Below are 26,424 nucleotides of genomic sequence, written 5' to 3'. Positions count from 1 at the left end.
TGGCGGGAAGGAGGCGGCGGCTTGGCGCCAAAAGGAGCTCGGAGCGCGGGTGGGTCGCGTGCACCGGGTCCGTGGACCGAGGACGGTTGTTGCGGGCACTGGCACATGGGACCGCGGAGATGACAAGCACGGAGGAGAGAAACAGCGTTCCTGGGCTGAAGAACCCGCTGTGGGGCAGTTGTGTGTGGGCTGGTACATACAAGAAATGGGCTGCGATCCCATGGGCCGTGGGCCATATCGTGTGTGGACGTCAAAATGCGTGCCATAAGATCCGTGCATGGGCCCAGTATCGAGGTAATCACTGTAACACAAGAACAAGCTATGTAAAATGTAATGTACCTTGCCTTAAATGTTGACATGTTTTAAGCTGCAAATTAAAGTTGTTTGCTTATAATCGCAAGCACATGCATGAATCACGATTAAGATATGGAATGATGGTGACCACTATTTACAGCTGTTAGACTATAAGTACACAAGTCCCTCAGCTCCCAGTTCATATGTAGCCGCCATTTTCTCCATCTTTTTCTAGTTCCAGTAGCCAGGCTAGGATATATAGAAGATTGCCGGCCGGGCTTCCTATATATTCAGAAACGTTGGATACTTGATGATATTATTAATTAATACGGTAAGAGCTGAGGCTCAATATATAGCATTTTTTGACGAATAATTGGGCTCAATATAGCATTGCTGCATTGGCGAGTCGCAATTGGATGGCTCCGATCTGCTTCCCAATCTTTAGAGAGGCCACCCTTGAACATGCTGGAAGCAGATTCACTATGGTGAATGAATTTGGGCATTCACCACTCTTCTGCATCTCGATGACAAGCCTGAAAGCCTCTCACTCAGCCCCATTTTGTGCAAGATTTGCGATCATTGCATTCCATGAAACCACATTGCGTGCCTCAATTTTTTCAAAGATAGCAGATGCCTTCTCTGAACAACCAAATTTGGCATACATATCCATTGGTGAGTTGGCAATGAAAATATCCAAATCCATTGCTCTCCTTATACTGTACCCATGCACCTCTTTCCCCAAATGAAAATAACCAAGATCAACCAAAGCAGGCAGCAAGATTGACAATGTAACAGACCCTGGTGTGACTCCTTGCTCTGACATTGCTCTAAACAATTCCAGCACATCTTCATAAAACCCTGCATGAACAAAGCAACCTAGTGCAGAATTCCAAGAAACCTCATTCCTCTCCGGCATTCCATTAAACACTCGCATTGATGCCTCCAAGTCTCCGAATTTCCCGTACGTAGGCCTGGTTTGGTTTCTCCTGCTTATTTTTAGCACCCATCACATCGAATATTTAGATACTAATTAGGAGTATTAAACGTAGACTATTTACAAAACCTATTACATAAGTGGAGGCTAAACGACGAGATGAATCTATTAAGCCTAATTAGTCCATGATTTGATAATGTGTTGCTACAGTAAACATTTGCTAATGATGGATTAATTAGGCTTAATAGATTCATCTCGCCGTTTAGCCTCCACTTATGTAATAGGTTTTGTAAATAATCTACATTTAATGCTCCTAATTAGTACCTAAACATTCGATGTGACACGTGCTAAAAATAAGCAAAGGGAACCAAACCCTCCTATATCTTCCAATGCGTTCGAGAGATTCACGACAGAGTCAAGTCCAGACTTCAGCGCCAATCCATGGAGACACAACCCGAACCTCTCATCCTGCTCCGCACCACAGGCAGGCACAAGAGACACCAAACTCGCCACGTTTACAGGGACCCTGCTCCTCATCATCCCCACCACTGCCCTCTTGGCGTCATCTAGCATGCTGGTGCCGCCGCCCGTGCATGAGGAATGAGAGCTGAGCTTCTAGATCAAACAGTGCTGAAACTAGCACCGTTATATTCGCCAACAGTTCCACGTGAGCATGCCCCGGTTCTACACTTTTGCCTAGCTATCATAGGACGTCTACGATAGATCTGAGTTCTCGCTTGCTGGTGCCGCCGCCCGAGCGCAAGGTGCCAATGCAAGAGAAAGACAGAGCCATCGCGATGCACCCTGCTACTCGCTGTAAAGCTTGAGGACGCTCCTGCAACGGCAATGTTGCCGTCTCCTGTGGGCTCGATCGCAAGCCGACTCAGACGGCTGTGGGAACTCTTCTTGCTACGTGCGTGCACTGGACCTTGTCGACCTGCCTAATTGCGGACGACACACATGTGCGTGTTCCGTGTTGTCATCGCAGTACAATGTCTTTGTTCTTTCATAACATCAGGCCGGCTACTATGATTTTCAAATCCCTCCGTTGGTCGTCACCAAAGTCTGTATACTAGAACGGAATTATATGAACGTGTGAGTGCCTGTCGCCATGCATGGGCGATTCAGCCAGATTACTTATCGGCTCTTGTTGATGCAATGGATTTTATTGTCCTATATATATACTCTTGTTTGCAACATCGATTTTCCGTGTACATATCTGCTAGACAAAGCCAAATTACTATTCCTGAACTAGTGACCTCAAAAGGTACTCTGCTTTTTTGGTTTCATTTTTTTCAAGAAAAATATTTTGGTTGCCACAGTTTCCAGAGAAACTGTGTTCCGACAATTTTCAGATAGACATGTGTGCTCATCAAGTTGTCCACTTAATGAATGTTACTTACAATAACATGTCCCAAGAATAGCTCAGTTCCTCGCAAAAAAAAAAAACACTACTATCTCAAAGAAGCATACCGTTGTGCAATAGTGAGGTATATATAACAGGTGGACAAAATGCAGGATTAATTTTAATGGCATTATTCTTTACTATATTCACAATGACAAGTATCAAAAGGTTACATGTGTGCTCATCAAATTGTCCTCTTAAATGTTATGAACAATAACATGTCCAAAAGAATAGAACGTGGGGAAACCAAAATAATTGCAATTTTGTAAAACAGAAAGGGAACCTGTTCCTTGGTAAATAAAACAGAAGTAAGCCATGTCGGGGTTTGGGTGTGTGCATGCCTTGTTTTGTACTATCTTCCTAGTTTGATATATTCGCGGTGAATTCGGCTTGTTGCATGTGAGAGAGGTAGTACCAAATAAATTCATGCCAGGTCAGGATTATTACCACACTAAACGTTGCATGTGAATTCGGTGCCTTAACGTTAATCATGCACACGTATTGAATGCATTTTCTGTTGGTACGAATATGAAGCTAAAGGGTATTTCATTCGCATACTTTATGAACCATGTTCTTAATGTGACCTCTTGCTGCTGCCGTGGTGCTGTTTCAGGCTGCCGCGTGCGCCAAGGAGGCTTCAGCAGTTTCGCAAACAGATTCAGACTGCTTAATTACCTGCTGGAACTCTTTGATCCGTGCCGTGCGTGCGCCGGTCCTCGCCATACCGCCGTGCTGATCTTGATCCGCCGGCCATAGCTCGGCCTTGTACTGCCGCACGCTCGCACTCGCCGCCGCCAGCCGCGAATCGCCCTGGCCACACCCTCCGGCTCGCGCGCGGCCCGGCCGATTGTGCTTTGCGAGCCCCGCCGGCCACGACGGCGCCTCCGCCCCGCCAGCTCACCGCAATCGCGCGCGCGGCCCCGCTGCCTATACAACGTCCTTGGCGATGTTGTGCTCAGCGCTCACCTGAAGGAACTTTTGTTGATGGATCAAGACCAACAACTAGCACGAGCGCGCAGGTTTCCGGTGAACAGTGGCACATGATGAAGATGGTATAGTTCTGTGAAAAACAATACATTAACACGTTAATTATATTGCGCCCTCTTTCCGTTCAGTGCTGGTTGATGAAGAGTCCAAGTCAACTTAACATTCCTGGTTCCAATATATCGTTGGTATTATGCTATTCACCTAACCATCGTCTTCCCACGCCCAGCATGCATCTTGACTTAAACAACAAATACCCTTTAATAATAATATTTCGCTAGCTGCTGACACCTCATTTAAACATCGTACAAAAGATTTGTAAAATGGATTCAAACTACAGCATAGAGGATTGTCGTTCCAACTAACATTTTGCTGCAATCTCACAATTTGGAACAACTTTATTTGCACCTATGAAGGTTCAGGACTTCAGGTTTTCTTCTGGATTCTGAAGCATGGAATGATGGGAATTTAACACACGCATCAGATCATTTTCGCATGGTCTCAATGTGGCCCCAGATCCAGATTACCTCTTTTGCAGCAACGCTGTGGAGATGATGGATTCATTGATCACTTATTTGTTCCATGTGCCCGCGCATAAACAGTTTCGATCTGGCCGGTAATTCACCAACACGGTGTAGGATTTCTGCGGCTTTATCCCAGCTGTGTGTTCCACTCCACTTCAGTTCTGGCTGATGCAAGGAATTTAATTTTCCTATTTTCAACATGGACTTTTTTTTAACTATCTCTGTTAGACAAATGAACTGTTTGCCAAAGTACCTTTTCTGAACTGGTGTTCTCAAATGCGCTCAACTTTTGGTTGCATCTTACTATTACTAATTGGAGGCATCTTTTGAAGCCTCCAGGTGAAGCCACCTAGGATTCCTAGGTGGACACTCTAGAAAAAGAGAGAAATCCTAGAAATTCTCACAAAAAAGCAAAACATCCGACCATCGATCGATAGATTCAAATCATTATAGCCATTGGATCTATTATGTTTTTTAAAAAATTACCCACCTATGCTATTATGAAAATAGCCTAAAGTAACCCCCTAAATCTATATATAAATTACCCACCTCTACCATTATATAAAATTAATTCAAGTAACCCCTAATATTCATCAAAATTACCCACTTATGCCATTATAAACAATATTTAAAATAACCCCCTAATTTGCAACTGAATTGCCTACCACTATTACTTAAAAGTTTTAAGTAACCCTTAAATTTGCATCTATATTACCCACACATGCTATTATTAAAAGTAACATGAGGTAACCCTACATTTTTTTCCATTGGAGACTCCACATTAGTTCCCACGAGACAAGCTAGAAAAAAGAGAGAAATTCTCATAAAAATTAAAAACATCAAACACCAATCATGTAAACTCTAATAATCATAGCCATTGATCTATTATATTTTTTAAAAGGTTACCTGCCACTATCATTGTGAAAATATTAAAAAATAAGCTCTAAACCTATATCTAAATTACCGAGCTCAGCTATTATAAAAAAATAATATAAAGTAACCTCATAATCTTCATCCAATTTACTAATACACATCATTATAAAGCATAACTTAAAATGTCATTCTAAAATTTTATCTATGTTACCCACGTATGTCGATATTAAAAATAACCTAAAGTAAACACCTAAATCTTAATCTAATTATCTTCATGTGCATCATACAAAAATATCAAAAAGTAAATTAATATATGATTCTAAATTACCTATTTATGTCATTGTTAATATTAAAATACTAAGTTAAAGTATATACACATGATGAGTGCCACCATTTAGACCATTTATACATGTATGTGAAGAATCGATGAAAAATATTGATTTGTATGCTAAACATAATGTATGAAGGATTGGAGGTGTGATACAAAATGGAAAAAGTATGAATATGGATGAAAAAGTACAGAGTAATTATTGATTAAAAAGCAATCACAACTGGACAAAGATAGGTACATATCTATATAATTATTATGTTGAAGTATTGGAAAACTAAGAGAGTAGTAGATAAATAATTTTAATTAGCTAAGAGTTTAATTTTTAAATAATTTTTCTATACAATAGTTTCTAAAAATATTAGCCTGTGCGGGAGCACGGGTTGATGGACTAGTTCCTTTTCAACGAAAATATCTTTCGGCCACATTTTGCAGGAAACTGTGTTCCTCAATAGTGAGGTATAACAGGAAGATGGAATGCAGGATTCTTAATGGCAAGATACTTTACTATATTCAGCAGAATGATAAGTCCATGAAAAGATTATATGTGTGCTCATCAAGTGTTCCACTTAAAATATTATTATAAACGATAACATGTCCGAAAGAAAAGAACTGGCGTAAAACCAAGATTGCAATTTTGTTAAACAAGAGAGGGAACTTGCTCTTTGACTTGATTCCCATAAATAAAACAGTGGTAAGAAGCGTGGTGCGCATTTGCATGCCTTGTTTGGTATTAGCTCCCTAGTTTGATATAAATCGGTGAATTCAGCTTGTTGCATGTGTGAGGCAGGACAGGTACCAAAGTTCTGACAGAACCATATGATAAAAGTTGAAACACACCATCCAGGATCATCCATACATGCATCATGTGGTGCGTTTGTGCATGCAACCAAATACACCCATAGTAAATTTCTTCATCTAACCAGTACCGTAAGAAATTATTGAAGTTGCTGGCTACCTGATAGTATATACAAACCTATCAACCAGAACGGTGGATGATCAAAGAGAGAAGCAGAGATGAGAAGGTTGAAATGGCGGCAGTTGCATGGCAAGGCTAGCTTGTTGTCTAGGAATGGGATGCACGGGGAATGAGAGCTGAGCTTTTAGAACTAACAGTTCTGAATCTAGCGCCACTGTGTTTGCCAGGAGATGCACCGGTGTGTGTTCCGGTTCTATGCTTTTTACAAGCATATAGGACTCCTATGATAGATGAAGGGCATCACCGGTGCCAGGCCTGCTCCCAGCGCAAGTTGCCGAGAGGACTCACAAACAGGCTTCAGCTTCCGTGCACCTGCATGCGCAAGTTGATGGATCTAGACCGTGCATGCGCGTGGTCTCGTCGTGCCGCCGATCGGTTACGCCATCAGCCAGAGCACGTTTCTGGTGAACAGTGGCACATGAGGCATATGCTGGTAGCTAGTTCTGTGAACAGCCATAGGTCGGTGCCCCGTGCTAGGGATGGTCGGCACGTAGGAGTCATGCCTTCCTGTCACTACCACAGGGCGGGAAATTCCTGACGGCCAGAAACCGACAGAAAAGCCTGAAAAACCATCAGAAAAACGATCATCAGGAATCCACCGACAGGAGTGGGTAGTCAGGAAAGATGCGTTGCTGACAGGAATGATTTCCTGACAGCTTATGTTTGACCAGTCAAAGGTACATCTTATCGCTTAAACCGTCAGGGAACACCGTCAGGAACTATCGGTTCTCTCCTGACGGATCATCGACAGGACAAAAAGGTTAGCCCTGACAGGAGTTATGCTTCACACCAGTTTTGCATTTAATATATATATCCCAGCATTACTTGTTAATCTCTCCTGACGGATCGTCGACAGGACAAAAAGGTTAGCCCTGACAGGAGTTATGCTTCACACCAGTTTTGCATTTAATATATATATCCCAGCATTACTTGTTAAACAAAAATCAAATGACATCACAGAAGGTAAACATGCCTCTTGCCATCACAATCACAATGCATCAGTAATCAGCTTACCTACATGTTGTCATCACATGTGATCATCTAATTCATCACAAATACAAATGGGACTGCATATGCAGCAAGACTTTTGGCCAGTGTTCAGAGCAGAATATCAACTACACAAAAGGAGAGGCCTGCTCACTCTCAAGTCTCAACATCACTACTCTACAAAAGATCTTAACTGCACACCAGCAACAAGTCCATCGCTTGAAGTTTCACCAAACAGACTCCCAACTTCACAAAAGGAGAGCCCATTTCACAAAAGTTATTGCACAAAAGGGGTTGATGACTTAGATTATTGGAACCTTTTCATCTTATATACGTTAGTACATGTACAAGCCAGCCAAACACTAGGATAGCTGCCAGGAATTCATTTTTTCGCTGCTATCCAGCTAACAAAAATATCAGGTAATGGTGATGTTTGCTATCACATGAATGTAGGCAGCTGCATGTGTCTTCTTTGCTTTCTGTTAAAAAGAAAACATTGCCACATTATATTGCGCCCTCTTTCCGTTCAGTGCTGGTTAATAAAGAGTCCAAGTAAAAATTCCTGGGACCAATAATAATATATAACGAGTATGAATTCATGTTTTGTCGGTACAATAATACTATGATGCAGATGATCTATCGGCGTGGTTTGTGACTGTAACCGCTAGCTAGACTTTTAAGTCCAAGGTGCCTCGCTCCTAACTACTCCATTACTGCAAGAAAATTGTGATTAGTCTGGCTAGTATATATAATCTGAACCTTGTCAATTAGAACACTGGATGATGCCAGGAGTATCAGGTGAGAAGGTCAAAATGCAGCAGTTGCATGGCAAGACATTTTGCTTGGGGGAACGGGATGCACGGGGAATGAGAGCTGAGGTTTTAGATCTAACAGTACTGAATCTAGCGCCACTATTTTTGCCAGCAGATACACCGGGTCGTGTGCCGGTTCTACGCTTTTGCCAATCGTCAGATTCGTCTGATAGGAGATGTTACATTCCGGTACCGTGATGCCGAGAGGAGGCGCCAACACATGGTGCTCTCGTGGCGAAGCTTGCGGCAAGGCAAGGGTGCCGTGTTCCATGGCTCGCAAACTGAATCAGGATTCCAGCATGAGGCAGCTGACTGTGCGTTCGTCTCTCATTTCTTGTCTGATCTCCATGTTGGATCACGTCCCGTGCGTGCGTTTTCGCGTGTCTGGCATTCATGTTTAACACGAAGCTGAACTTGTCGTGAGTGTGTAGGTTCCTGTGCCCCGTGCAAATGCAAGGCACAGCCCGCACGTAGGAACGATGCCCTCGACCGATCATGACAGTACAATGTTGTTACGTGCAATGCTGCGATGGTACAGTGTGTTTCGTGCAATGCAGCGCATTTCATTCGTTCATATATTGCATTCTATGGAGTTTAGTACGTGCAGTTCCGACTTCGGATCGACCTCCAGCAGCATTAGTGTACAGGGTTCAACAGCCGTAGGTTGCTATCGTGTGCTAGGCATGCATGGCCGGCACGTAGGGGGTGATGCCTTCGCATTCATGCCATGTGCCATTCTTTGCTTTCTGTCAAAAAGAAAGCATTACCACATCATCTGGGTGTGCCTTCGTCACGGCTGGACGGCTGGTTGATGAAGTGTTGGTTTTCTGCCAATCACGAGTAGTATGTTTCTGGAGACATTGTTGTTATTATGCCATTCCTCTAACGACCCTCTGGTGCACTAATCATGTGGCGTAAATACTTTCGAATGCATTTTCTGTTGGTATGAATGATGAAGCTTAAGGGTCATTTTCATTCGCTTACTTTGATGAACCATGCATGTGTGATGTGTCATGGTCTTTGTTTGGCCTCTTGCACATGCTAGCAGCAAGTAGCAACCACGTAAACGTGCAAAAATAATTTAAATGGTTGCAGTGCATTGGTAGCGTTGCTACTATTGTACATGATCTCTCGGTGTTTGGTGTGATTGTTACTGCTAGATTTGAAGTCCTAGATGGTTTGCATTTGGTAGCACGATACCATATTAAGATTCTTCATCTAATATAACCACCCGGTAATTTAAGAAAAAATGAAGTTGCTGGCTGTATATATAAACATGTCAACTGGAATGCTGGGTGACTAGGAGGAGCAGATCATAATTGATCGAGATGATTGAAATGGCTGCAGTTACATGGCAAGCTCTGTTAGTTGTTGCCTGGGGATGGGATGCACGGGGAATGAGAGCCCGAGCTTCTCCAGCAGCCCTGCTGAAGCTAGCGCCATTATGTTCGTCAGGAGATCAGAAGTAGCGTGTGCTGGTTCTACGCTCTTGCCAATCATAGGTCACCTATGATAGGAGGTAGTGCTCGCCTCTGCTAGGCGTCGTCGCAGCGCAAGTTGCTAGGAGGCAGAGCCGTCGATGCACGCTGCTGTTGTGGTGAAGCTTCAGGGCGTATGCGCCAGGTTGGTGATTGCGTCTTCATCAAAGGCATCACAAACAGACTCGATCATACTCCAGCGTGGTCTCACCAAGACACCAACAGCGCATTGCCGGGCGAGTTGTATGATATTATCATTTATACGACATGGCAATTGGCAACCTAGGAGAAAGTGGTATAATACAATGCACTCGGATTAGCCTAATACTATCTCATGAAATTAAAGGCAGGTTTCCAGAACTGCTGGAGTTCTAATTCAGTCGTTGTTAAAACAATGACCAACTGTGTGCGTGTGTGTATATATTATATATGGGCACATCCTATCTTCTATCAACTTGTTTTCTTTAAGAACATGGAAGATTGAGCGTAAGATTTCTGTACGTTTTAATATTCATGTTAGCTCCTGAAGATTTCTTTTCAGAAAGAAAAAGGAGCAAAGAACAAATCAGAATATGAAGAAATTAAACCAAACAGATTCGAAGCGCTGTGAGCGTAAGCCATGAAATAATTCCCAAGGATAAAATGGTGAGCTCATCTAACGCATTAGCCATGTAATAAGAGGAAGATGAAACCGAAGGCTCATTTGCTTCTATTTCCTTTTTCTATGAACAATAATGTGCCATCCTTTAGCCTGCAGTGAGTAGCTAGCTGCTAGACTTGAAGTCGCTGGTAGCAGTAACTGTATTAAGTTTCTTCATCTAACCAGTACCGTTGTAAATTGAAGTTTCTGGCTAGATATATAAATCTGTCAACTGGAACCGCCGGGCCGGTGACCAGGAGGAGCAGATAATTAATGGAGAAAATTGAAATGGCGGCAGTTGCATGACCTGTTGTTGCCTGAGGATGGGATGAATGGGGAATGAGAGCTGAGCTTTCATATTTAGCAGTGCTGAATCTAGTGCCATTATGTTGGCCATGGGATCCAAACCCGGGTAAGAAACTGAAGTTGCTGGCTAGTATATAAACCTATCAACTGGAACGCGGGATGACCAGAAGGAGCAGATGACACAATAAGGAGCAGATGAGAAGGTAGAAATGGCAGCACGGTTGCACACAATGCCTATTGCCTGGGAACGGGATGCACTGGGAATGAGAGCAAAGCTTTTAGATCTAACAGTGTTGAATCTACCACCATGATGTTGGCCGAGAGATCCATGCGAGCACGCGCTGGTTCTACGCTTTGGCCCATCGGCTCCTATGATAGCACCGGGTGCTCACCTGCTGCATGGTACGAGGCGCCACCCCAGCGCAAGTTGGAAAGAGGCATACAGAGGCGTCGATGCAAGCTGCTGCCATTGTAAATCTCGAGGCCGCGTGCGCCAAGGGCCAAGGCGAGGGTGCCGTATTCAGTGAGCTCGCAAGCAGACTCAGACGGCTCCAGGAACTCTTTCTCTGGCAGCACTATGTTTTTACGTGTGCAGTGCAGTGCGTCGACACAATTAAATTTGTAATGCAGTCTTTCACTAATATGTTCTTTCACTACATCAGGTTACTGATGGTTTGCGAATCCATCGGTCGCCGAAATCTCTACTACAAACGGAATCGGGGTTAGTACTGTTTCAGGAGAAAACGGAGGCCCATTGGTACAAAAGGGGGTTAGTCCTATCTACGTTGATAAATCATGATGCTCGTGTGTTTAGGCTTATAATTAGATTCGATCCGTTTTTGTTTATTTCACGTCAGTGGTGGGGACCGTAGGCTAATTAACGCTGAAGTTGCTGTCATATGAATAAAAATGGAGGTAGTAGTAAGTTTCTTCATCTAATAACCAGTAGCGTAAAAAAAAAATGAAGTTCCCGGTAGTCTGCTGGCTAGTATATATAAATAAACTTGTCAACTGGAACTCTTTGGATGACCAGGAGGAGCAGATCGATCGACGAGAGAAGCTTGGAATAATGGCGGCTGTTGCATGGCAAGCCATTTTGCCTGCCTGGGAACGGGATGCAGGGGGAATGAGAGAGCTGAGCTTTTGGATCTGATACGGCTGTGTCTAGCGCCAGCCGCCATTACGTTGGCCAACAGATCCACAGGGTTGCGCGCCGGTTCTAATACGCTTTTGCTAAAGCACAGGACTCGCACGCTGCTAAAGGGGACAACTCGATCTCGAGAAGAAGAGGACAAGGAGCGTGCCCCATAGTTCCTGAGAATGGAATGCAATGGGAACTTGAATTGAAGGAACTCAGAGTTGGTTCGATTTGGACCCTGGAGAAAATTGCGTGAGTGGAGCAGACCTGGATGTTGCCTGTGATCAGTTTGCTTGCAACCCTGAGAACTAATCGTCCTGGTCCAGCTCAGCAATTAGCCAAACATGGCAAGGAAAACTTGAAAAAGTCTAAATTACGAGGAAGAAGAGGAGAACCCGGACGGTCAGCAGGGCCAGCCTTCGAAGGCGATTGAAATCCATAACCTAAAACAAAATTGGATTGCATGGTAGAATTTGGAACATAAAAGCATGCACTTAGGGGACTGTCTAAATGGACAAAAGAGTAAGACAAACGAGGTGTCTTTGGAGGGTGATTTATTTCCTTGATTTTTGTGCTGTATGGACCCTTGCTTGTGCACATTTGTTCTTCTCCAATTTCCATCGACCAGGCCAGCAGCTACTAGTATAATTGTCCAACTTTTTTTTGACATAGAGTGATTTAAAATGGCATGTATGTAAGATCCCAAACTTAGATGAAGGGTGTAAGATTCAAAGTACTGATTGTGTCCCAGCTTCAAAAAATAAATAATGTAAGTATGTAACTGACTGGTTGGTGAAAAACTAATATCACTGGTCACTCTGTGCAACTACATGTACCTATAAATATCTATCTTCTCTAGGTGGCAAAGTCAACATCCAAATTGTAAGCTTGCCCAAACCATTCGACAGCTTAGGGAAGAGGGATATGAGATGTCAAGTGCCATCGTAACTCAATTGCTCTTTGGGATGGGATGCAATCGGAATACGATCAGCCGTCAGGAAACATTTCCTAGCAGAAGCTCCTCACGGTTCGGGGTTCTGTAGATACCACTTTTAACCAGTTAGATTTAAACACTAGCTACAAAATGAACCAAATGGCTAGGGTCATCAAGGTATTATGATACCTATATTTTGAGGATGACGAGTATAATATGTCAGGCTTAGATGAGCAAAAGGAGACAAATGTGGAGCAAAACCTTCTCTGCATGTAACACAACAAGAGTGAGAATCTCATCAAAAGGCTGGGAAGTAGAAATTTGACTTCATATGTTCACATAGTTACATATACAATTGAGATTCAAGTTATTATGTGTGCTAGCTCGAATAAATGAAGTTCTGTAGAAATAATACAGCATAACAAAAAATTGACCTACTTTTGCTCATGTATTATCAAAGGCCCTCTAATCCTACATAAAATAGAACTATTAAAGGGACATTCCAACAATGACCCTGCAGCAAACGAGCAGCAAAAACGGTTAATTGTATGCTGAACAATTTTTAGTCAAAATAATTCTTACACTGTGCTGAGCACGTCGGGATGCAATCCATATTCCTTTGCAAAGATAAATGAAGTAATAGATTGTGGTACTGCAGCCTGCAGAGCCAATGTCACATCCAGGAAATTATTGCACGGACCATAAGTGACAGATAACGACATAAACCAAAATTTCCTTAGCATATAGATTCTTATATAGCCACAAAGAAAAAGTTACCACCTTTGAAATTACTTACAGTATCATGTATTGAATTAGAATTAGCTATATGGGCCATGGTTGAAGAGTGTTCCGAAGACCAAAGGGTAGTATTTGGGGTATTTACATCCATAGAAGATTTTCTTATGTCTCACAATATTTAGTAACTAAGTGTTTTCATAAGATAGTTTTGAATTATGATTAGAAATGTTCTTTAATGTCCAAAAGTGGGTCATATATGATGGACAATTTCAGTTAAGCGTCTTCTACTATCATACATTCCTCAGGAAAATAATTGGGAATACTTTCACAACAACAGTATGTAAGACGAATTTGAATCCTAATTGATTTGTTGTTTTCCCTTTTGGTTGTTGGCAAAAGTGTAAGATCCATGTGTGCAGTTCTAAGCATAGTTACAACTTCTCATAGGGAGGTACATATATACGTACTTGTATAATGGCGACACGTACGACGTCACCATGGAGTCCGACAGCAATGGAACCGGACGTCACCATGGAGTCCGACAGCAATGGAACCGATGGTCATGACAATTGGGTCAAGGATGAACTTTAGCACAAGGCCTAGAAATGTTAAGCTCAGCCCACATGGGATCAGTTTATCCTGCTGTGCCATGAACAGCCCTGAATCAAAAGGCTTTAGCGATTAGTCACTTAAATGTGGTAGAGAATAGGGACTCAGTTTATACAGATATATACTCTCCTTTCCTTCATATGCATAATACTTTAGATATGCTGCTGGTCAACCTTTTGGATTGTTAATTATTACTCCCTCCGTTCCAAATTGTAGGTCGTTTTAACTTTTCTAGGTGTATAGTTTTTACTATGCATCTAGATATAGTATATGTCTAGATGCATAATAATATTATGAATTTAGAAAAGCCAAAATGATATATAATTTGAAATGGAGGGAGTAATATATTCCAACATACATAGATTGGAAGCATGAAAGTTGCAGGACTAGATTTGTCTTGAAATGGATTTTTATAATATCACAATTTTACTAGATTTTATAAATATATGCTGGAAGATATCAAAGATACACTTTGAAGACTGTATAGTTCAAGACGTTAAGAATTTTACCCTCTACTTTTCAGTTTTAAATTTTCCTAATTTAAATGTACCATAACAAATATGGTGCAAAAGCTAATTAACCATCACAACATATTGATTATTAGTGGGCCATAGGATCATTAGCCCATCTTAATTACCACACATGATATCAAATGGACCTATATTTAGAACCAGAGGAAGTAATTGATAAACCTGCATTATAATTCAAGGGCACATAAAAGATCTTTTCTTACCCATGCTGAACATGGCAAGGCCATTCCCACACCGGGCCATTATTCCAATGGAATTTTCGATGATGATTGGCAAAGATATCTGCAATCTGATTAGGTCGAGACAAGTGAAATGGTGAGATAGGTACAGGGCCCAAACTCAAAATAATTCATGAATTAATCCGAAAAACCAAAAGGACACCAAAAACCAGTAGGGTTTGTATCAACTCCACCCAAAACAACTTTCCTGTGTTCTAGCCGAATAGTGTAGCCACATTACACTCCATCCTGTCACAAAAATAGGCATTCTTTTCGTGCTTTCAGTTTAAAGTTTAAAACATAAATAAACTATCCACACATATTTCAAACATATAGACAGAAAACACAATGAAATCATTTGTATATTTCATAATTATACTATTTTGGTGGAAAATAATCATCTAATGATAACTACGTTTAGATACAATTTATAGCCAGCAATTCTTGTACTGAAGATTAGGTGCTATGTACCGTGGTTGCATATATTTGCTCCCTCCGTTTCAAATTATAGGTCGTTTATCTATATGCATATATACAAAGAACTGTGAATCTAGAAAAAGCTAAAATGATGGGACGGATGGAGTAGTTTGATTACCTGTTGGCAATGCAGGCCCAGATGATGCCACCCACGCTGGCATATGTGTTGGGATTGCGCCCCAACTTGTACAACACTACCTTGACCAGCTTCCAGATTGACGGCCTGCCGCTGCCAACGGTCGGCGCGACGCCAATGGCCGCGGCGTTGCTTGCTTCAACGTCATCAATGACCAGTGCCGACTGAGGAAACGTGGACGTATCGTCGACATTATAGGCGGCATCGTCGTCGTCGGTGCTAGCTTCAACGTCGTCGTCATTGATGTGATGGGGAGTTTCCTGAGCTGGAGCAGCCGACGAGTCTGGTCCGTCACCTGGGATAATCTGCGTGCCGCCGATGGCGTCCTTCCTGACCTCACCCTCGGCCACGACGGCAATGATTTCTTCAGTGCTCGCCTGAATGCCATTGATGACTTTCGGCGGTGGCGGCGGAGAAAGCACAGATGTCGTCGAGACGTGGTCGTCGGCGTAGGTGCTAGCTTCAATGTCACTGACCGGAACGTCAGCGGCGTGGCGGATCTGCGTCGTCGTCCCAAGCGCGGCCTTCCTGACCTCGAGCGCGAAGAGGAGGAGCGTGATCCAGACGATGGCCTGGAAGACGGAGAGCTGGACGACGAGCTGCTGCCCCCAGTCGCCGTACATGGCCTGCGCCATGGGCACGCCGACGACGAGCGAGCTCGTGACCGTGGACAGGGAGAAGCCGGTGATGGACCAGCTGACGGCGTTCTTGCGCCCCCCGGCGAGGAGCACCCAGCCACCGATGATGGCGGCGATGACCGCCTTGGAGACGATGTCGGCGGCGATGGCGCGGTAGTTGGCCCGGAAGGGGTCGGTGTGGACTGTGAAGCCGAAGGTGAAGAAGGGGATCGCGAAGAAGGCGACGAGGCTGTTGACGGACTCGCACTGCTCCGGCGTGAAGATCTTCCACCGCCGGACCAAGCAGAACCCCAGGAGCAGGGGGACGTACAGCGGCACCAGCGCCAACGCCACCTTGTACACGTCGCTCCACGAGATCATCTCTCCTACTCTTCGATTAGATTAGACGAGCTGCTGGCGAAATTTCATTAATACACATCAAGAGTGACTCTTATGCAAAACATCCAGCGGAACTAAGAGGGTCCCAAAGATACAAATTGCTAGCGGATATACAAACAAAGCCTATTCACATTTATTGTTTACAAATAGATTCTCTTGCATCATTGGTTGCATATCAATTGCTTAGTAGTATGTCTTAAATCTAATCAGTTGTAGCTACTAGTATTTGTTTTTAATTCTGGAACCACACAAATTTATGGTATTATGCACGTGGAGAGCACAAGCATATGGTACTAATTTAGTGTAGTTGTTGATCAGACCATCCTCCTTGCTATGATCAGATTAAACACTGTTATTAGTACAATATATGCATTACTGTACTCTGTGTTGATTGTGTATGTTCATGTCCTGCCTTTGATTTCTCTATGATATGAGAGATCTTTTTTTGTTGTTGTGTTCTTTCGGTGATGCTAATGCCCCTCTATATATTTACACTAGACAAAGGGATACACTGAACCATCATGTTCTCCCATGAAGTAACATAAACGTTCATGAATTGTCATGTCTTCTCTCAATGTTTCCTTTCACTAATAGGTGTCCTTTCACGAACAAACAACCTTATACAAAAAGATAAGCTTTCATGAATAGATGTCCATTCCTTCATACATACACACTTGCCATGAGAAGAGGGCATTTTAACCCAATAATTCCAAACATTTTAATCTAGCAACCATCACATTAGGACTTCAATTATTGGAATAATCTATAAACTACAAGAGCTACAATAATTAATAAAATGAAAGTAGAAATTTTAGTCATTTCGCTTTTAGAGGTGCCAACGTATACAGAAAACTTCTCAACATCAGTAACTTTCATATATATGTAACTTGTTCTCTATCAGGCACCGAACTATTTTCATTCAAACCAAAGTTCATCTTGCAAGCACCAAACCTTGTCAAGTCGATGCAATTCAGATGATCTAACAAGCATTAATATGACATAGAATCGCATCCATTTCCCAAATGTCTGAATCCAGCGGCGCACATGCAATTTTCTTGAGCAACACCTGCATATCTTCTGTCAATTGTTGTGTAGCATGCCCATTCTCTAGTATTTTGTGAGACCCAGTATGTGGAGACACGGTTTCCTGTGATGCAATAATTCTATCCGGACTCATTGCACTTTGGGGAGTACTCGTCTCGATGACATGGGGCAGAGCAGGACCAGTGTTGGCTTTGCAGGTGTGGTGGGCGTAGTAGACAACTGTGTACATCACAGTTTCAGTGGTGTTGTGTTCCTGTTGCTGCACGGTCTTGGTTGCCATGCAATTCTGCTCATGCTTGTATGTGCACCTATAGTAACTCCTGTTTAATTATGTGTAGTGTGAAGTATTAGATACCTATATGAATGCTAGTAAAGTCCATAGATTTGCAGTTACTCAATCTATATAGGCAAATATGTACCTTTGGTGCTTTGAGTTGGTAATGTTCTTCTGCCCATATTTCCTCCACTGGTGGCCATCATAGTGTGGAACAGGGGTCATATATGATGTTGACTCACCATACCTCCAGCTTCAACATTTTAACATAATTATTATTAGGCACAGAAATTCAAAGATACATGAATGCTATACTCAAAGTGTTCGTTAAATTGATCAAAAATAAAATTTGAGAAGAAAACAGATAGGGCATTCAACAATAGGATGGAAAATTGCATGACCTTTGATATATATTTGTGTGCATGAAATATATTCTCTCTCTTTTATTTATACTATTGGAACAAAGAACATTCATGTTAGGATGCTACTTTACAATAATGAACATCTGTTTGCTATCAATAGAATGTGATAAATAAAGGTGATGCCTCGGCTAGCTTCTTTTGACATCCATGCAAAAAATTAAATATTCCACAAGATCAAGAGGATAAATATATTCTTCAATTCTAATGAACAATATAGCTAGTTGCCTGACACTTCAGGAGAAGGCTGTCCTTTCTAAATAAGGTATCCTATGGCATATTATTAATTAATATTAAAACATGATTGGAGGCCAACAAGATCAATCAAGTATCAGTGTATACTTATAAATGAATAGTAAATTTGCATACCTGCTTCTCTTGAATTTCTTCTTCTTAGTACAACCATCCTTGCAATTAGAAATATTCTCAGCTAATCTCCTTCTGTCTATGTCGATCAATTGTGCACCGTAGTGAGTAGCTGCAGCTCTAATATCGCTTTACTAGCGCAATCTTGTAAGCTTCCAAACAGCTGGGAGACAAGCTCCAATCGTAGGTCGGGTATCATTTCATATTCAGGAAGAATGATGGCCCGTAGCTGGGCTACAAGAGCTTGCACTTTTTCAATCTCGTTGATCGCCGGCTGGTGGTCGCAGGCAAAACATTCAGATTCATCAGCGCAAGTTGATGAAGCTTGAGGTAGATACCTGGTATGAAGCTTCATGCCTCTACCACTGGCAGCCTATTGCTGCTACCTTGATGGCTTAACTTTTGTGAGATATTGTATCTAGGAAGATGTATTATTATGGAATGAGTAATAACATGGTAGGACTAAGTTTGTATGTATATATAGGCGTTGCGAGAAAGCATGGACCCTACCAACTTGCATGAATATAAGCTAGAAAAATGCTGCATCCATAGTTAGCAAGTAGGGTCACATGTATATGGTGAGCGTTCAGACTTTTCTGTTACTTACAAGAGCTAGATAGGTACAATGGTGCATGATTGGTTAGAGGTTCATGTCGGTAAATCACTATGCCATGACTTCAAACCAGTCAATGTCATTAGTGTTTTTAACGTCTATGAAACCTTAGCCAGTGAGTATATATGAATATATACTGATTTCACTGGCAATTGGTTGCTAGAGTGTCGACTACAATTTGGTTATAGGATGGGACTTGGAATTGTATTTGCAACATAGGATAAAATTCGTGTCAAACTCTTGTAACCTGGCAGGCATCATCTCCAACACCAGCAGAATGGTAGACCACAGCTGCTGAGATAACACAGAGACTGATCTTTGACAATCTCATCGACCGCCAGCTGGTGTTCACAGGCAAAACAATCATCAGCACAAGCTAGATGCTGAGGAAGGTACCTGTTCTCGTGATTTTCTCTCTTTCAGAAGTAATCCGCTGTAGCTGCCTTCAATTATTAGCTTGAGTGTGAATGGAATTCGATAGATGCATGGATTGTTACATAATCAGTCATTCAAATATTTGTGGATCCTACCAACTTGCAATTGCATGCATGCATAGTTACATGTGTAAGAAATGCTTGAGGATTATATAGGGGAGAGTTCACACTTAGCTTCCTCCATTACAACTGGTTTGTATCTAAGTTTGAATTCATGTCGGCATGTTCCAGAACATCAAACAGGTCAATGTCGTTCGTGTTAGTCGTCTATACAACCTTGGCCACTCATTAATTGAATGATATATTTTATTTAGAAGTAGTATGATGGGCTTATATATGGGTGAGGAGATGGAAGCTAAAAATGATGAATCGCCAACACAAAAGAATCAGAATGAACTCTCATGCTGGAAGGAACCAGAAATTGAAAGCAAAAAACGATTGAAAGTTTAACTTGGCTAGCTTCGGTGTGGTGGAAAGAAAATAGAATCATGATCATGATAAAAAAGATTGTTCAGATTGAGCTTAGGAAACATGGTTCTGATCCCTGAAGCTCAAAGTATTCTTTGCATATCTTGAATATCCTAGTAATCCAGCTCAATTTCAATGAAAAGTACAATCAAAATCTCTACAGACACTAATGTCGGCGCATAGTAACAAATGGTAGTAGATTTAATGCGAAATGACTGCTTGATACTGAAGTTTTGTCTCTAGCACTCTAATTGTCCCTGGACAAAACGTTTCTTAACCAATTTTGTTTTGACTAGGAATCCGGGAAAAAAAACAAGAGGGGCCTCTTCAGTGACGAAACCAAGGTGACGCGGGCTAGCTTTCACCACCATGATGCTGGGGAGCAACGTCGTGCAAAAGCATCAGCTGCAAGTTGTGTTGGTGCTGAAAGCGTGAAGCATTGCGTGCTGAACAATAGATAATGCAGCAATAATCTAGCCCCTTATCATGTGATGCTTTGACAAGAGATTCAGAAAGAAAACTTCACCAGTAGAGCGATCAGCAATTATGCACAAGTAACGTCCACCACCTCTCAGGCTCTCATAGCTCTATCTAAAGCAACAGCCAACAGCACTAGCCGACCCCTCACTCTTCTCCCTCAAAAAGGTTTCTGAACAATAGCTTTGTTTTGTCTTGACACATACATTATACATGGGTCCAGGCCACACAATCATCACCAGCATCTACTAAAGGATAGGCCTTTGGTGGGCGTTTGGAGAGATTCATTACCTGATTCAGCTAATACTAGTATAACAAAGCAACAGCATGACAGCAGTAGCCGACGTTCTACAGGAGCCATGATACTGAAAAAATGAACAAGAGCAAAGCAACCCTGACAACCAGCCTCTGCTTCTTAACCGCAGCGATGGTGGCCGCTACCACCGCCTCTGGATTTTTCATTTGGCCAAGGTCCTGTAAGCAAACTGATGTTCTGCTGAACCCAGCCAGCCCTGCCCTGATGCCTGAACGCCTCAAAGACAGCAGATGCGTTTTCAGAACGCCTTGAGTATTTTTTTTTTTTGAATGAAGAACACCTTGAGTATAATAGCAGGCATTTGCAGAAGACGCCTCACGGAGACGCCTCAAAGATTCTTAAGGCGTTTTCTCGATACATGTTGATATTCATTTCAACATTGTAAGGGATCAATGCTCGTAGCTTAAGAGGGGAAGGGGTGAATTAGGCATTTTAAAATCTTAGCCTGTGGCTTTCACTACCAATTCACAAAACATAAACTAGATCATGCTATCAAGATATTGATCTAGTGTGAAACTCTCATCCCAAAACAAGTTTTGCAACCTAGAGCCAATCATAGCGAGATACTACACTAAGAAAGTAAAGGCACATAAGTTGCAAGTATGAAATGTGGAAACATAAGAGGTGAGGATGAGGGGAAGCAAACTCTTGACACAATGATTTATCCCGTAGTATCAGTAGTTACTAAGTCACCACTAGTCCACGTTGTTGAAGCACTCACACAAGAATATTGTTTCCTGGTCACCAAGTCTCTTCCGGAACACCCCTTGACTGGCCACAAAGGCTCAGCCACTAAGGCTCACGTCAAGTTCCCCAATCACCTTGATGCCGTCTCCATTAAGGAGCTTCTCCACGAAGGAAGGGGGTCTCCATGTCCCACACACACGGTCGTAGACGCCCCACACCAAGCTGTAGGGTTGAAGACTTGCCAGCGAGTCACTAAGGCTCCAAAGCGCCGGCACACCTTGTACAATTGTGGTTCACTCCTAGAACCGATCACAAGGTAGGCACACCTTGCACTTTCTCTTTCTCTAGGTCTATCCTAGCACTAATCACTCTTCTAAATTTGTGCTAAGCCTTTGATTAATCACTTATGCACTTTTGGTATCGGATGTGTTCTTCATGGGTCTTGATCTCCAATGGACTCCTGCACACTCCAACAACTTCAAATGGGTGAGTGAAGAGGGTATAAATAGCTCAAGGCATCAAAAAGCCGTTGCTCCAACGATTAGTTAAAGTAGACCATCGGATGTTTCCGATGGTATTCTTTTGGGTAGCATTGGAACGTGCTACCAGCCATTGGCCTCCCCGCGTCCAAGTTCTTCACTAACCCATCAAAATTTGTCTAATGCTTCATCCGATGTACCGTTGGAACATCCTGTGTTGAAGGATTTCTCCCTAAAACATCTCTGGAACTTCGCAAAGTAAATATACTTCGTCCGACGGTCCCAACTCCTGACCGTCGGATCATTCGGTGCCATAGGATTTCCTCTGCTTTCCGCGCCTTCACCTCGCAATTCATCCAATGCTACTAGAAATCCTACCATCGGAACATCCGGTGGTCTTGACTTAGACAATTGCCTGCATGTTGTAGCAATTGCTCCGATGTTTGCTCCGATGGGCCATCGGAACATCCGATGGTACTGAATTTGGCTATCAAGAATACCATGACTTGGTGCTTGAATATCATGATTTGGAACTTTCTATGATTTGGTTTGCATACTTGGTACTTACAAACCCTACAAGATAGACAAAGCATTAGTCCCAATAACTATGTTGTCACTCAATCACCAAAATCGCAAACTATGACCTAATGGGACCAGGTTCGCTACAATTCATGATGGAATTGTCTTGAATCGCAAATTACACAGTTATCTTTTTCTTGGTGAATTTTTACATAGTTATCCAATTTTGCTCTTCTTAACATAAAGCACAACAGATGCAACACAGGTGGATATCATCATAAATTTACAAAGCAACAACTGCATCATGTGAACTTATGCAAGCAAAATACATAATTACAACCAATATTTGCAATGCCCTCGTTGGTGACAGTCATCACATCAATGTCATCAATGCCTGATCAAGTCATCATCCATCTGCTCTGCTAAGAGCAAAAAAAATTAAGCCAATGCATAGTACTCAAGTGTGATCTTTAGAAACTAAGGGTTCCGCTCAAGAGGTCAAGTGACTGACTGTCTAAAAATCAAGACCCGTCGGTTTAATATATACCTCTCGATGAAGGCACGACCTCTGCAAGAGAATAGCAGGCCAGTACTTTTATCCATGTTATCATCAACAAGAAAGTAAGTTAGCTTGCTGTTCTGAAACCGCACTCTGCAGGAGGTATACCGGAATGTGGTGGAGCACGCCGCCGGCGAGTTCACGTTCGAGGGCGTCGCCTCTGACCCCACCGCTGCCCCGCACCAAGTCCTTCCGCTCTTCTTCCAGGTCTGCATCATGTCTGTCTTTCCTTCAGTTGGTTCAGAGTCCATGGTTGAACCGTGGGCATGGTGCTCTTCCTCAGCTGCGGCACAACTGTGAAATTTGTTCAGTTGCCGGGCCGTGGCCATGGCGAGATGCATGCGGGCGCGTCACTACAGGAGGAAGGGGATAGAAGAAAGGACGATGGATCGAGGTGCCGCCGTACATGCCGCTCCGGCTAGCCGCGAACGGCTCTTGTCCACGCCCACCGACCGCTCCGTCGGTCCACGCAATCAGGAGCGGGTGCGACACAGGAACAAGGAAGAAGAGGTGCTCGAGGGACGGCCGGCGTCAGGCGACGCTCCGGCGATCGGCGGTGGAGAATCGGACAGGGAATTCGCGATCCAGAATTTTTTTAGAAAATACCCCTCAACTTTATAAATTACTTCCTGATTTGTATCGCCATTAATGATCGCGATCCGAGTATTTACAAAACACCTCATATAATTTAATATAAACCCCTAATCTGAATCGCGAATATTAACCGTGATCCGATTATCGGAAACAAGCCTCTGATTTGGGTCGTCTCCATCCAGTGCCGCACTGCCGCCCGTCGTCCGCCGCTGCCGCCGCCGTCGCAGGGCCACAAAGCTCCATCCTGCCCACCCAACTCCATGGAGTAGCGAGAACTATTCAGTATTCATAATAAAAAATCAAAAGGCAAATTCTGTTTTTCCTTTCCCGAGAGGAAGGCGAAATATGCTTACAAAGTTACAGAATTGGCCAAGTTATTCTATAAAGTAAATCCTACAAAGAATCACAACTTAGAAATAGCAACTCCTTCATCAACCTAGCACACAAACTAATAACGAAGGGCACCAAGCAGTTGAAACTAAGCAGAGAACTACAAAGCAAACTATGAATTGACCTGCTTCATCATTTGCTAAGCGATGTTCTGAACACGATTTTTACGAACTTGTTCCATCGTTGAAATCTGACAGCATCAACAAGCCATCCGCTGCCTCTGTCTCCTCAGGAATCCACCCCTCCCTCGCATAGTTCAACAACGTTAGCATGGGCCTCCCTTTGGCGCGGAGAGCCCCAACCTCAACCATATCACCCTCGCGCACGCCATTCTGTGTCAAGAAAGGTACCCACTCTTGCATAAGGCGGTATTGCCTTGCACTATCGACATACTTGAACCTCATTTTGTAGGAATAGCCGTGTCGATCAATGGCCTCCAACTCTAGCCCATTCTCTTTGTCCACAGACCTACACTCCTCTGGTGTGAGAATGCTCATCAGCGGTGACTCCATGACATCCCGAGGTGAGAATTGCACGCGGGACTGGTTCGAGCAGGAATCAGTGGCAGTTAGAGTCCTGGCAAGAACTGGTGTCACATCGGCCACTCCCAAGAATTGAAGCCCGGAGCTCAAGCTCATGAAAGGTCGCATTGGGGTCTTACGAATTGAGGTCCTTCGACGAGAATGATTGTTCTTGCGACCACGCCGACCAGCACCCTTGGCTTCTTGCATGGGGGAGCTCCTCCTTGTCGGTTCCTGGGTTCCTGTGGATGGAGCAGAGGCTATCGCTCTGTTCTGATCAACAGCACCATTGCTGCCCTCACAAACTGCCACGGTGGCCAGGCAGCTCCTCTTGATCAGCCAGCATGACTCCTCACCATTGCGGTGGTGATCACGCTCCACAGGTTTCTGAACACCCTGAGACGGCAATGCAATGTCCAGGACAGTAACCTCCCAGTCTTGGCGCAGACCATCCAAGCCATGGACGGGGGAGGCAAACACGCAAGGCCGGAGCTTTTCTTCTGTCTTCTTCTCATCCATGGCTACACCAAAACTCCCCCACGCCAAGTGGTGACCCTTCTTGCAGATGGGATTGCCGCCGTCCCAGTTGCCTGCCAATTCTTGCCCAATTGACGACGACGTGGCGGCAGCCGCCGCCTCGGCGATCGCATTGCCACTCTCACGGGCTGCAGCGTTGGACGAGCGCTGCTTCTTGGACGCCCAGATCATCTCGGCGTTGAATTCATGCCCACGCTTTTTATTCACCGGTTCTTGAACATGAGGAGGAGGAGGAGGTGCTAGGGCGGCCACAACGACCACCCCGGGTTCTTGGCGCGAACCAGCCGGACGCTCGGGATTCCCGGCCTTTTCTTGGTTTCTTGCATCCACGGCGCCGGCGGCGCAACTCCCCGTCAAGCGGCGATTCTTGATTGTCTTGATCTTCCGTTTCTTGAACGACGCCAGGAGCGTGAACTGAGGGCCCGCCACACCGCGGCCGCTCGCGGCCGTTCCCAAGGGGGTGGCGATCATCTCGACGGATTTTCCCAGTTCTTGCGGAGAAAAGAGGAAGGAAGAGGGAGGGAGGGAGGAGTACGCCAGGTGTTCGACGAAAGGCCTCGTCTGGGGAACTGCGGCCGGGAAAGGGGCGGCGGCTAGTTCTTAGCGCGAGGAGGTGGGGAGGGCTACGCAGTAGTGGAAATGGTGAGGCCACATCTTGCAGCCGCGGAGCTTTATGGAGCGGCAGGGAGGAAGGATGGCATCACGGTGGGGAGAGCAGAGAAGAGCAGAGGAGGGGGCGAGCGGCGGCGGCAGGGAAGAGAGAGATGGGAAGGCGGCGGCGTGGGTCGGAATGGGGCAACAAGAATACTTGTTTTCTACGGAGTAGGTTTCTATGCACAACCGACTACGGTCTCCCCTTATTCTCGGAAAAATAAATAAATAAATATGTTTTGAGTTCCAGCATGCAAATTTTCCCTTTAATATTATTCGCAAAAAAATCCCTTCAATGTTCTGGCTTCAGTGAACCGGTAAATGCAGTTAACCCGTAAATGATAGTTCTAGATTGAGATCATGAAGTGCCGTAATAACCGCATATCTCTTTCTTTCTTTCTTTTTTACTAGAACTGCATCTTTTTTCTTCAGAAGGGTGAAAGGAACCAACAATTCAACATCGTTTAACGCACGTTCTCTCCACTTAGAGGGAAATGACGGGACGGCACAGTAAAATTCCAGTGCAGCAGGATCTACACGCCATGGACCCAATCTGACCGCATATGCAATAGGTGGTTTGGCTCTGGTTCAATTTATAATAGATGCTTAGTTGTTTATTTTTCTAGAAGACAACCTGAATGTTCTTTTCTTTTTGTAATAGGTAAAATTGCTGAAAATAAAGGAATATTTGTATCTTATAAAATAAAGTAAGTATGTTACTTTTTTTTTGAAGTAG

At 43.6% G+C, this 26,424-nt stretch overlaps 1 protein-coding gene across 1 annotated transcript; it reads right to left on the bottom strand.

Annotated features, from left to right (window-relative positions):
* Positions 1-13,105: 13,105 nt before the first annotated feature.
* Positions 13,106-16,322, bottom strand: LOC101768908 (probable auxin efflux carrier component 5a). Its single transcript, XM_014804834.1, has 7 exons — positions 15,801-16,322; positions 15,307-15,488; positions 14,697-14,782; positions 13,876-14,013; positions 13,822-13,841; positions 13,199-13,275; positions 13,106-13,130 (listed from the first exon to the last, which is right to left on the bottom strand). Exons 1-7 carry the CDS (start codon positions 16,320-16,322, stop codon positions 13,106-13,108), a joined length of 1,050 nt encoding a protein of 349 aa, XP_014660320.1.
* Between the last annotated feature and the right edge of the window lie 10,102 nt (positions 16,323-26,424).

Source organism: Setaria italica, chromosome III (assembly GCF_000263155.2).
Source record: "Setaria italica strain Yugu1 chromosome III, Setaria_italica_v2.0, whole genome shotgun sequence".
In the NCBI taxonomy this organism is placed as follows: Eukaryota; Viridiplantae; Streptophyta; class Magnoliopsida; order Poales; family Poaceae; genus Setaria; species Setaria italica.
The sequence above is the reverse complement of the archived record's forward strand: the minus strand, read 5'-3'. Positions and strand labels throughout refer to the sequence as shown.